The following is a 12,475-nucleotide window of genomic DNA, read 5'->3' on the forward strand; positions in this document are numbered from 1 at the left end:
ATCTCTGGTACTCTCTCTTATGAATGATAGTGACATAGGTGCCTTCTGGCACTACTTCTTTCAGGACTTGAGCATTAGATATGAAAAGAGCTAAAACCCCACTCATGGTAACATATAAAAAGGGAGGAGTGAAGAAGAGGATAAAAATGGTATTGAAGGAAAGTTATATTTAGAGAAAAACACAAATTTACAAAGGATGAAAGTATAGAAAGTTTGTCTGATTTCCCTTGGACTATGAAAGCAAGAAAAATGAGCGCTCTCCTTTCCATAGTTCCTGATGGTTAATGCTCCCCTCTCACTTGATCACTTCTGTTCTTCATTTCTCTTCATTTTGTTTCTACTGTTATTAGGAGCAATTTTAGTTCACCATTTCAGTTGTAACTTCTCCAGTGCTTCTCTTACAGTACTGCAGAACCACAAAAGTAGGTATATAATCTTACTTTCATAGTAGGCACAGGGACTATTCACTTGCGTATATATCTTGCTGAATGGGGACCATGAGTGGGAGCTGTACTTATGTAAAAGTGTATTTGGCCCTCATTGTTTTATATTAATATCTAGTTGCCAGTCTAGTAGAGCTCAGTGAACCATTTGCAGCGATCAGTTCAGATATTCATTTTAGCCCCTCTCTCTTTTCAAAACTGCCTGTGGCCCCAGCCTCAACAAATATGTTTGAAGCCCTTCCATAAATCTTACTTCAGCCTCTGGATCACTCAGAAACACACTGCTGCAAATATTGCTTCAAGCATTCGATACTAGCAATTCAGAAGTCAAGCACAGTACACTAGACACACAGATCACATATTTCAGAGTAACAGCCGTGTTAGTCTGTATTCGCAAAAAGAAAAGGAGTACTTGTGGCACCTTAGAGACTAACCAATTTCAAAGCTCATGCTCAAATAAATTGGTTAGTCTCTAAGGTGCCACAAGTACTCCTTTTCTTTTTACAGATCACATAGTATGTTTCTCTTCCTTGATCGGATGATCATATATATTAGTATCAAGTTTCCCCATAAAAAGAGGCAGGATATTCTAGGAACTGGGCACTGGACTGGGACTCAGGAGACAAGGGCTCAGTTCCCAGCTCAACCACACACTTCTTGTGTGACCTTGAGCAAGTCACAACCTACCCCATGCCTCAATTCCCCAACCCTAAATTGTGGCTATTTCCTTACACACAGGAGTATTGTAACGATAAAATCCATTAATGAGTATGAGATGCTCAGATAGAAATGTTCACAATTACAAATCAAAATTTACTTTCTACAAATATCCTGAGGCAGTTGTGTTGATGAACATTTCACAGAATAAACTCCTTTGCCATGCTCTCGCCAAGAAACAAAGACAAAGAGCATCAAAAGAATTCATTTAAAACTTCAAGCACATAGTTTGTGCAGTATTTCACCCAGCTCTCGCATCTTTGTGTGTTCCAAAATACACTGATGGGGATTATGCAGATGATTCAATTAACGAGTGAAGCCTTAAACTGCTCCTTACCAATCATGCATCCATAATCTAAACAAGTGGAGAATAAATGTCTGTGCAGGGCACATGGAATGCAAGGCTTTGATTGGATTATGTAGCACAAGTACTAATGAAAAACAAGTGATTGCAAGGAAATAACCAAGCATGGCTTTCTTTTTTTAATTTAAAAATCTCTGAGTTCAGCAAGCAGATCGTGTAACAAGAGCTGAAGACAGATTTATTTCATCATCAAAAGCTCCTGCTTGGTGCAATGCCAACCTGCTTGGTATGAAGAGTACAAGTTATGGAGAAAGGTGTCACTGAAGTGTAAAGCAAGCAATTGTCTGGAGTTCAAAAATACATCATGCCAATTTAAAGCGCTGTTAGAATAAATGCACAAATGAAGATGTTGTTCCCATCTCTGCCAGTGCAAATCATGGACACTGCACCCTACTCCTGTGAGGAGTCCATATAAAACCAGCCTCACTGAAGTCAAGGAGACTAGCTGAGGGAATAAACGTGTAGAAATATAGATAGGAGTGAACTATGATTTTAAATTGAATTGGGATATTAGCATGAGCAATAAGCCCAAAACGTATGACCAAAAAGAGTAAGATCATGAGAAAGAAGAACTGTTGTGTTAAACTTATAATGACCCTTCAAAATACCAGTGTGATCTCATTTAAGGTTTGAGCTAAAGTAATAGAAATAGAAAATAGTTATTTGGATACCAGGTGAAGTACACAATTGGCTATATAAAAGACTCCTTCAATCTGGCCTTAGCTAAGGTCCAATCTGGCAAAGACATTACTTTTTTATACCTTTTTAACCAAGTGAACTTTTTAAAAGGGTTCCTTGCTAATACCTGCCTGACCGTGTTGGAACTGACCAATATGGGTCTAAGCACAACTGGGGTTAGCCCGTTTGTAAGTATTTTGATCAAATGCTTATAAATGTTTTGTTACTGTTTGGTAGTAGTAAATTGCTTAATATTTAGGCTTTTAAAGACATGTTTAGAGCAATAGTATAAATATTATTCAGCCTTTGGATTTAATAAAGGAATGTATGGTTAAATTAGTGTCGTGATAATGCCCTGCATAAATAATAATGCCAAGAAAATGTAAGAGGTAAAGGGCCATTTATTTTTAGTGCTAATGACAGCCAGGGTCTCTTAGCTTTGACTCTTGACTAATTTCAGAAGCTAATATTTGCTATATTGTATGTCAGAATGTCATTTATTATTAACAACAACAACTACAATATCAATATTGTACTAAGAGGAGGGTCAGGAGAAGTAGATTTGACCTAATAGATCTTTTCCATTTCTAATTATTCTAAACTAAGATCCTATAAAACCTAGGTCTCCTTTGCATAAGTGCTTCTCTATGCTATAAGTATGTTAGTACAAATGCTTCAAAATCACGAGCAAAATGACAATTGTAAATGCTTTCGGCTTGGCAGTTTGGAGTCCAGGTGCCAGATTGAGCCAGTGCTCATTGGTACCTGTAACAGGGTGTACCTCTCCACCCGTCTTCATCCCTGCAGAAACTGCAGCAACTCCACCAAATCCCTCCAGATGAGTGTGCATCCTGAGACAGTATCCACCAGCCCCTGATACCTCCTCCCCACTTTTACAGGGATGGCAGGCATTTTCTTTTTCTGCCCATCTCCAATAATTTTAGACCACCCACAAAATCTTGAGAGCCCACATTCCATAACCGGGCAGCCCCATTTCATATCTCCCAGCTGCCCACACTGGAAGCAAACCATTTCCCAGCTACCCAAAGGAGTTCCCCTCGTCTCCTCCTTTTCCCTTTCAATCGTCCTGGGTATGGCCAAATTGCCCCCCTTCTTTCCGAGTTCAGTCCCTGAAATGTCTGGAATTCTTTCCTGGGAAAGTCTGCATCCACAAGCTCTTCTGCAAGCTTACCGCTTCCTCCAGGGTTGTTGGCTGGTACCTCCAGACCCAAATGTGCGCGCTGTCAGGGAGACTCTGCAGAAATCGTTCCAATATCATCATGCCTTATTTCCCCCGCACTTCAGATGGGCGTACTTAGCCGATATATGTTGCCCAGTCTGATCATTTTTGCATGACTGTCTTGAGTTGCACACCTTCAGTCCATCTAGTGGCCCAAAATTTTGGAGGTATTTTTCAACCAAAAAGGTCAACCCTGTCCAGGTTGGCTGCTTTTATCCTATCATAGATCAAAACCTGTTCCTTGCTCAGGGCCATATAGGCTGCCTTCCCTGGACAAATAGGGTGCCACGCAGAGGGCCCGCGATCCCTTATCCCATCCAGCTCCCATTGCTACCCTCTCAAAAGTTAGTAAAAATACATTGCGGTATTCTGCTGGGCCCATCTTACACAGGCTTACCCCACGTCCAGCTGCTGTTCCCTGCCACAGGACTCACCAGACCGTATATCAGTTCTGCTGCCCTTGCGCCTGTTACTTTATGAACTCTTGCAGGCTATTCCGCTGCTCAACCTGCCATGCAAGGAGCGACTGTATTCCACTTGTAGAATTTCTGGAATGAATGCATAGCCTTCTGCATCTCTTTTTGTTGCTCCACCAACCATTGTAAGGTCTGCTCCATTGCCAGAATTCTAATTCTTGGCACGAACTTCCCCCATCTGGTCCTCTGTCACCACCAATGGGGACATCATGATCCCAGACAAGCCCCCATGTGTAACAGGAAGTGCATCTGCTCCTGTCTTCTTCCCCGCAAAAACTGCACCAACTCCATTACGTGTGCATTCAGTGACTTTATTGACTATAGTCCCAGTGCAACCATCTATTCACAACATCTACAGTGATTTGGCCCTCTCAGGACCTTAGGTCTCTGTGTGACTGAGCTCAGATAGCCCTGTTCCACTTTTTCTTCCCCACTTCCGTCCTTTGACTCTTTATCAGACTTGGGCTGATGGGCTAATTGAATCTTTATCGCACCCAGCCCATCAGCCTGATTATTTAATCACCCCAATCAGCTTCCTCTGTGGGAATTAATTAGCATCCAAGGTGTTCAGAGTGTCATCTCACCTGTTCACTCCTTGCACTCTGTGACAGTAACCCACATCTGTTGGCCCATCACTGTCTGCAGACATCCATACGGGGCTTGATTCGGCAACCAACCCCACACGGTCAGATTTGCCTGCGTAGAGCCCACTTAGGTTTCCAAGAGAACACATAGAGGCCCCATTGTGGAGCCAGATGCAAGATCAGAGTCATGAACAGAAAGTGAAGAAAATGCTGAGCACCTAAAAACCATGCAAATCATGAGTGGTGTGGATACTGCTCTTGGCAAGGTATTGAGATGTCTAAAACTTTAGGCGCTTAAAGCTGGGCATCCCAAAATTGCAACATCCGAAAATTAAAGGCCTCTATTGAAAACGTGGGCCTAAATGACTTGCCCATGGTCCAAGTGGAGCCTTAGAAATACACAAGCCTTTTCCTCCCACCCACTATTGCTAACTCTGGCACAGCAACCAGGAGAGCACTAGTGTAGACAAGGTGTCAGCATCCCACGCGTGCTTTTACTGCAGTGTTGTTGCAAACCTGCTGTGATCAAGTGTACACAATATGGGGCTAAGAACACCGAAATGCCACCTGTAGCCCAGGATGCACTAGCGCTCCCTCTGCTGCTACAATTCTCAGAGCCGGTGCAAGGCATAAGCAGACTAAGCAATTGCTTAGGGCCCCGAGCAGCTCCAGGGAGCCCCTTATTCCATTTTTTTTTAGTATGTATTGTGTACAGATGGCCCCCCAAAAATGTTCCTGCTTAAGGCCCCCCAGTGGCTAGCACCACCTCTGACAACTGCTGCAGCTATACCAACGTTAGTAATGGTGGGAAACCGTTCAGAAAAAACGGCCAGACACAGCCAGGAAGTCTGTAGTAAAGCCAGCAATAAAACCCTGGGCCTGACCCTCAGTTCTGTGCTTTGCCCACACAACCCTCCGATAGCCCATGAGGCTGCTGCTTTACTAGAATTTGTTCTTTTTTCTGTTAGATTCCTTTTATGTGTTTCCATAAAAATAAAATTCACCACAAAGTGGCAATACAAATCTTATAAACAGGCCTCACTGTTGAGCTTCTCAAGAGAAATCATGTGGGAATTCAATTCATCTTCAAATAAGTCAAAACAGGGGAATGTAATGAAAGAGTCCTGTCATTTCAATGCTTTCTTTTGGCACAGAGCAATGTGCAATCACTCCACTTCATAAACAACGTCTGGCACTGTCTTTTGCGCTGTTTTAGCACCAATTGCCAACAGGCTCAGCCAAAAAAAAAAAAAAAAAAAAGAAGCGTTCAGCTATTCCCTCTATTCCACTATTTTAACTAGGATGCTGTTGGAGAAAGGCAAAGGTAAAAGCTGCTCACCTCTTGTGCCTCAAATTTGCAAATTATGAACATCTCTTTATAAAGCTTGCCCTGTTTGACTCGGAGTTATTTAAGACTCAACTCTTCCCTGTGACATGAGATGGATGCATCAGTGGTTTCCATTGACTTCAACAGGAGCTGACTTCAATGGCAACTGCTCAGGAGCAGCCAAGGGCAAAAACTTAAAAATATTTGGCCCTTTTCAAAATTAGGAAATAATTAACAGTGGTGAAGAGAGAAGAACTGATGTGTTGTAATATGTCTGAAAAAGAGTGCAGGGTGCTCTCTATCAATATAAAACGTGGAAATGTATAATAGTTTGCACATGTAATGCATTGCTATTTTATCTGAGGATCTGCATGTGCTTTACAAATGTTAGTTGAGTCTCACAGCATCCCAAAGGGACAGGGAAGTATTACCTTTGCCTTTCCACATGTAAACTGAGGCAGCTTGTCTAGGAGCCAGGAACAGAAACCAGGCATCCTGCCACATCTGCCATCACCCCTCTCTCCTCCCCCACAATCGGCCCTTTAGATTTCACTTCAGGAAATCTTGCCAAGCTTCAGATCTGAGTACCTTTTGGATAGCTATTTGGATGCCAAGCTGGTAACCATTACCAATAGTATCTGGTATTTTTGTTCTACCCCAGTGTGTTGAGTATTATAGTTCTGAATCATCTCTAATTAAAATACATAAATATTGTGGCCATGAGAGCAAAGAGCATTTTGATCAAACAAAATCCAAACAGCCTGAAGCTCTCATTTAACATTTCACTTTGTGTAGCTGGGTAACATGTCCCATTCATTGGGCTAACTTCTGCCCTAACTTACCCCTACGCAAACCCACTCCACCCGACTCAGTGAACTCAGAGAATTCAGCTCTACATATTTTAATGAGGTAACGAGATTTATATAATCAAAGGCACAGACTGATGGCAAAGGCTAACTTTAATCCCTGCCATGCCCATCCCTCAACGACACAACCACCATTTTAACTAGCACGCTGTTGTAGAAGATACGAGGTAAAACTGGCTTAGTAGCCCCAGTTATGCCACTTTTGCCCCAATCTCTCCTTCTTTTCACATCCTTCACATAACTTTCACCCCACAGCAACAAGTGGGCATTCTACAATAACCACAAGGACAATGTGCTTGGAAGTGAGATCAGCTTTGAACAAGGTGGACCCAAGTGCCTATGCACATCACATTGCAGGAGCAGGGCCTAAAAATGAAACGTTGTGTGCGCCCAAGGGTTTCTCTTCACTAGAAAATTAGAGGATTACCTACTACCAACTGATTAACATTAGATACAATTCATCCCTGTCTGCACTGACTGCAGAACTGTGCTTCTCATCATGACCCCTCAATGTCATGTTCTAACACAACCTCACTTTCTAATGAAGACACCCCACCGAGTATCTCCAGACGACTGTTAAGATTGAAGGCAGCGGTTGTCTTTTGCAAAGGGAGAGCTTTACGTTTCCTTGTACCACTGTTTGACAGTGCCTCTTTCCAAGAATGGGTCTCCTGAAAGTGTCACTCCTAAACAGTTTTTAGGGCCAGGATCCTCAGCTGGTATAAACTGATGTAGCTTCATTAACAACAATGAAACTACACTAATTTACAGCTCAGGATCTTACCCATTGTTTAATTTTTGACCTATTGTAAACAACTTCTCAGTATTCATCCAATAGAATGATTGGATAAACAAATAATAATGATAATCCTAATTAACCACTTGCTGAAATGACCAGCACACTGTTGGTGCTATAAAAATAGCAATCATCGGAATATATAATTTTAGAGGATTGCTCTGGTAAGGAAGCATCACTGAATTACTCTCATTTAAAATAATGTTCCTGAACCTCTTTTTCTTGTTTGCTAATATTGCATTACACTGCACTGCTGAAGAGATTCAAAGCTAAACTTTCATGCACTGCCACTGCCTTTATTGATTATTTTGTCATGTACTGTAAATATCCCTTTCGTCATATACATCTCTAAATGCTATCCAGAATCAATACTGAATTCTTACCATATATATATGAAATCCCAACAAGCTCAAAGATGGCAATGATGACAAGAGAGTAAGAAGCTGCGTAAGTGTCCACAAGCTGTAACATGTACAGTCCACCCTAAAGTTAAAAAAAAAGGCAATTACTTATGGCACGCCTATGCTGTATATTGTATCTGTCTCTACTATGTACTATTCCCACCCTCTGCATAGCATAAAGTGCGGACCAGTGGAATAAAGGGCTTTTCACCTCTAATTTGCTGGTTTGAATCCATCCCAGGGTCAGTAATGCCAGAAGTAGTTAGCAGCTTTTCAGTAGCTTATGTGAAATGGGTGGGTGTGTTCTCAGTTTGTAATATGGATCCCTAACTGGCACCCTCTTTCCTGGCAATCTCAACAGACAGAGCAAGGAATGGCATACTCTCTCTCACTCATGAAGCCCAGCCAGGGCTGAGGCATACTGGGGTGGCAGGGTGAGGAAGCTTCCACAACTGTTGTCCATCCTGCAGCTGTCCTGTATCTATTGTTTCCTTACAGCACCTTACATCAGCAGCAAATTCATTTTTAATGTACAATTTTTATTTACATATATTTATACACACACACACAATACCTATGGCCTGAGGTACCTCAGCAGCCCAGCATATGCTGGTTTTATGCTGTATACACTACAGGACAATTTAGATTTCTTTCCAAAATTTGATTGGAACTATTTTTGTATCCCTCCACCCTTAAGGAAAGGTGCTTTAGGCTATATCTACACTGCCAGTATAGCTATGTCATTCAGGGGCATAAAGACGGGTTAGGTCTGACTAACATAGTTATGCCAGCACAAGTCCCTAGAGTAGACTCAGCTATACCAGCAAAATTGTGCTTTTACCAGTAAAGCTTGGTTCATTTGTGGGGGTGGGTTTTACTATACCAGTACAAAACTGTGCTTTGTAGATATAGCTGTGTCCACATTAGGAGCACTTTGCTGGCATAGTATATTAGTATTCCTATACTGGTAAAGTGCTCCCACTGTAGACATGGCCTTAGTACCCATGAGTCCCAGTTTACAGGGCATAGAAGGAGACAATCTCTGAAAAGAATCTTAAAACAAAATTAACAGTTCTTAAAATCCAGTATCTCTGGCTGGTCCAGAGTCAGAAGGCCTGGGCTCCATTGACAAACTGGGACATAACCATTATCCACGGGAGAGAGGAACTGAAGGACAAGTCACAGTGGTGCTTAAAGACAATATTTTACCTGAGTGATCATAGGAAATCCCATGATGAAAAAGGAAATGCAGCAAACAAGAGTGAACAGTGGTTTGTGGGTACGCAAGTACTTAGGAAACTCATCTGAAACGGAGGTCACAATCGTCTCAATAGTGGCAAACTGGGATCACAGAAAAAACAAAACATTAATAATAATCTAGCCTTTATGCAAAATATCATATGATTGAGAAATAGACTACATGATAAATTCATTGTGTACATGATTGTGCTCAGCATCTGTCATTTTAAACATTAACTATGAAAATTCAAAGCTTCCCTGTGAATTAAGTATTATTGTCCTCAGTTCATTTCTCTCTTCTCAAAGAGGTTTAGTAACAGGCCACATATCAAGTGGTATGTAACATGATCCTAAAGACAGAAGTGATGGAACAAGAGGAAAGGTGAAAAAAGCAGTTTACCATAGTGTCCAATCCAAGAGTTAGAAGCATCAAAAAGAATATTATAGCCCAGAACGGAGAGAGAGGAAGCCTGGTTAAGGCTTCAGGATAAACCACAAAGGCAATGCCAGGACCTAGAAATGACAAAAAAAGAAAAGGATTGTGGTATCTTGAGCGATATAAAGATTATTTTTAGGAAGGAAAATATCAGGGAGCTACAAAGAGCTAAGTTTCAGGAAACAGTACAATGCTACTTTGTTCTAGTTTACAATTAAGGCCCAGACTCTGCTTCCTTTAGTCCACAGAGTGAAGTCTTACATATTGCAAAGTAAGTGTGGCAGAATTTGGCCCAGGGTGGCTACTATTCTGTTGCTTTTGTGTCCTATTCTTGAATAATGGATTTAAGCATATGTTATATATAATATACACTACATAATTTTCAAGTTGCAGGATGTTAAACCTGGATATTACAGTACTTCAGACAAATTTAGTTTCAAATCAGACAAAATCAGACCAGGGAAGTTCAGTTGTAACTTTTTTTCATAATCTTGAATCAATTTCTCACCATTATCCTGGAGAACTAGAAGTCTGAACTTTGGAGCAGCATTAACAGTCATCCATACATTAATTCCATATAGATCAATGGGAAGAGAGTGCTTCTCTTTAACTCAGCAACATGTACAGCAACAATCTCCAGACAGGAAGAGAGTGCAATGACCATGGGCCAGATTCTAAGAGAGATTGTCTTATGCTCTATACTACTTCTCACATTTGCCTGGCCATCTGCAGATGCAGCTGGAAACAAGAAGGAGAACCAACACCCTGTGACTAGCCACTTCTTTGAGGACCACACAAGCACTCTGCAGATAACAGTTTGGGAACTGCTGCACTAGAAGCCATGCTGTTGGCAGGGAGATGGACTAGTGATCTAACTGGTCTTTTTCATCTCTAACACCTATGATTCCATGTCCCTCATGCTGTCGGTTCTTTCTCCAAACTTGCTGACATATTCCATACTTCAGTTTGGCAAATGTTTCATCTGTTCCGGTGTAATTTTAACAGAGCACCTTGAAGTTATTTCTGGAGGCTGCAGTATCATTTGTTTGAATCAGGATAGAGCTTAAAATAAAAAGATTGATTAATGGAAGCATTAATCCTAAAAACACTGGCATTTCCCATTATATATAGGGTTTTAGGAAGACAAAGTAAAAGAATAAGAAAGAGAGGGAGCATGGAATCATCACGAGAATGGGTGAGACAGTATGTAAAAGAGAATGTGAGAGCTCAGAAGACTGAACACAATACATGAGAGATACAAGATGGAAATATACACCACCACCTCCCCTCCCCAAATTCTTTGGCTACCAATCTGAGAAAAGCCAGCTTGTTAGGTGTTCATGCTTCAATTAACCAGTCATCTTTGTGCAATCCATTTCAGCATAACTCAGCTGAATCCCTTAAGGGGGAAAGGTTCTGTTACACAAATGCTCTGTCTTTACATAGATAAATAGTTAAGAGAAAAGGTGCCAGTAGATGGTGCTCTGGAATATTTAGCATAGTTTCTGGGTTTTGTAGGACCATTAAAATTGTGTGTTGCAAATTGGCCTCCTCTGGCTGCTCATTTCATTCTATGGAACTTAAGTTATTCTGTCAAGATTCCTTTTGGCGCCAATTCAGCAGTTTCTTGAAGTACAAAAGGATAATGTTCAAATTATTTCAGCTCAAAAACGACAGCTGTAGGAAACATTTTGAGCAGCATACAGTATTTCATTTTTTCAAAATACTTTGTGGACCAGGTCTTTTCTTTCCCTGACAACTGTATGGAAGACAAAAAACAATATATTTTCCTTGGTCTGCCAAAATCTCATGCATTTGGATTATATTGGGCCATCTTGCATTTCTGAGATACTTCAGTGCCACTAAGGGGCTCTATTTGAGTTCACAGCAGATAAGTTTCACCGTCGCTATGCTGTGGATGCTGGCTTTATTTGCTCTGTAGTAATGAACCATCTGCTCAAAAATAGTATTGGCAACTGCATAGATGCTCAACTCTGTAGCTGAGAGGTACACAATTAGAAATTTAATTTTATACTTTTCATAGGTTACAAGAAAAGAATCTGCCCCTAGTATGTTTAAAGGGATAATTCTTCAACAAAATGTTTTCTTTTTTCACCTACAAAGGCCATACAGAATAAAGCATGCATCTATGTTCCCTAGTAAAGCAGATGGAAATGATGTTGCCTGGTTTTGGATACTTGGGATGGAGCTACATTCCCATGCATGTGTTTTCAACAGTTCCTCTTAGAGATACTAGTTATCTGTAACCTTCAAACCCCACAAGTACAAAATGGGTTATTTTAACATGCTCTGTTGCTTGCTTGATTTGAAGATCACTGCTTTTTCAGATTCAGAGGAGCACCCCCTCAGATTATCACTCATACAAGCATAACCCATGACAAATCTTGTTTCCAGTGTTTCTTTACCAGGGGGAAGAAAACGTTGCTTTCAAGCTATCCTTATACAAGGATTGTCAGAAGCAGATGTACAGTACAGCAAGCATGTAAGACTGCATATGATAAAACTGTTATTACTGTCCTGGCACAGGAAGACAGGCAAAATGACTTATAGTTGAAGCAAACTAAACACAGCTTCCACTTGCTTGGCCAGGAGAAGACCATCATTGGCTCATCCAGTAGAGCGTCTGTCTATGAAATACAAGGGTCCAAGTTTGAATCCCAGATTTGGTAATAATGCAGGATGAACATACAGCAAGTCCAGTCATGTGATGGGACTGCACTAAAGGTTGTCTAGTTTATTAACTGACAAACATAACAGATGAGACATTGAAGGCTGAATTAATTTAAGTTGACTTCCCAAATAGCATGTCATCTATTTCTTGCTAGGGAGAAGAGGTAGAGTTGACCAGCTAATGTGCTGTAAAATTCTCCTCTCACTCACTCGAGTT

The 12,475-nt window shown here is 41.0% G+C and overlaps 1 protein-coding gene across 1 annotated transcript in view; it reads right to left on the reverse strand.

The window, feature by feature from the left end:
* Positions 1-12,475, reverse strand: part of SLC6A5 (solute carrier family 6 member 5) — a 55,557-nt gene that overhangs the window by 13,229 nt on the left and 29,853 nt on the right. The window contains exons 11-13 of the mRNA XM_048855130.2: positions 9,532-9,644; positions 9,102-9,233; positions 7,875-7,974 (exon numbers count right to left, since the gene is read on the reverse strand). Of these exons, the coding sequence (XP_048711087.2) occupies positions 7,875-7,974; positions 9,102-9,233; positions 9,532-9,644 (345 nt within the window). The remainder of the gene's footprint in view (positions 1-7,874; positions 7,975-9,101; positions 9,234-9,531; positions 9,645-12,475) is intronic.

This window comes from Caretta caretta, chromosome 6 (genome assembly GCF_965140235.1).
Source record: "Caretta caretta isolate rCarCar2 chromosome 6, rCarCar1.hap1, whole genome shotgun sequence".
Taxonomy (NCBI): Eukaryota; Metazoa; Chordata; order Testudines; family Cheloniidae; genus Caretta; species Caretta caretta.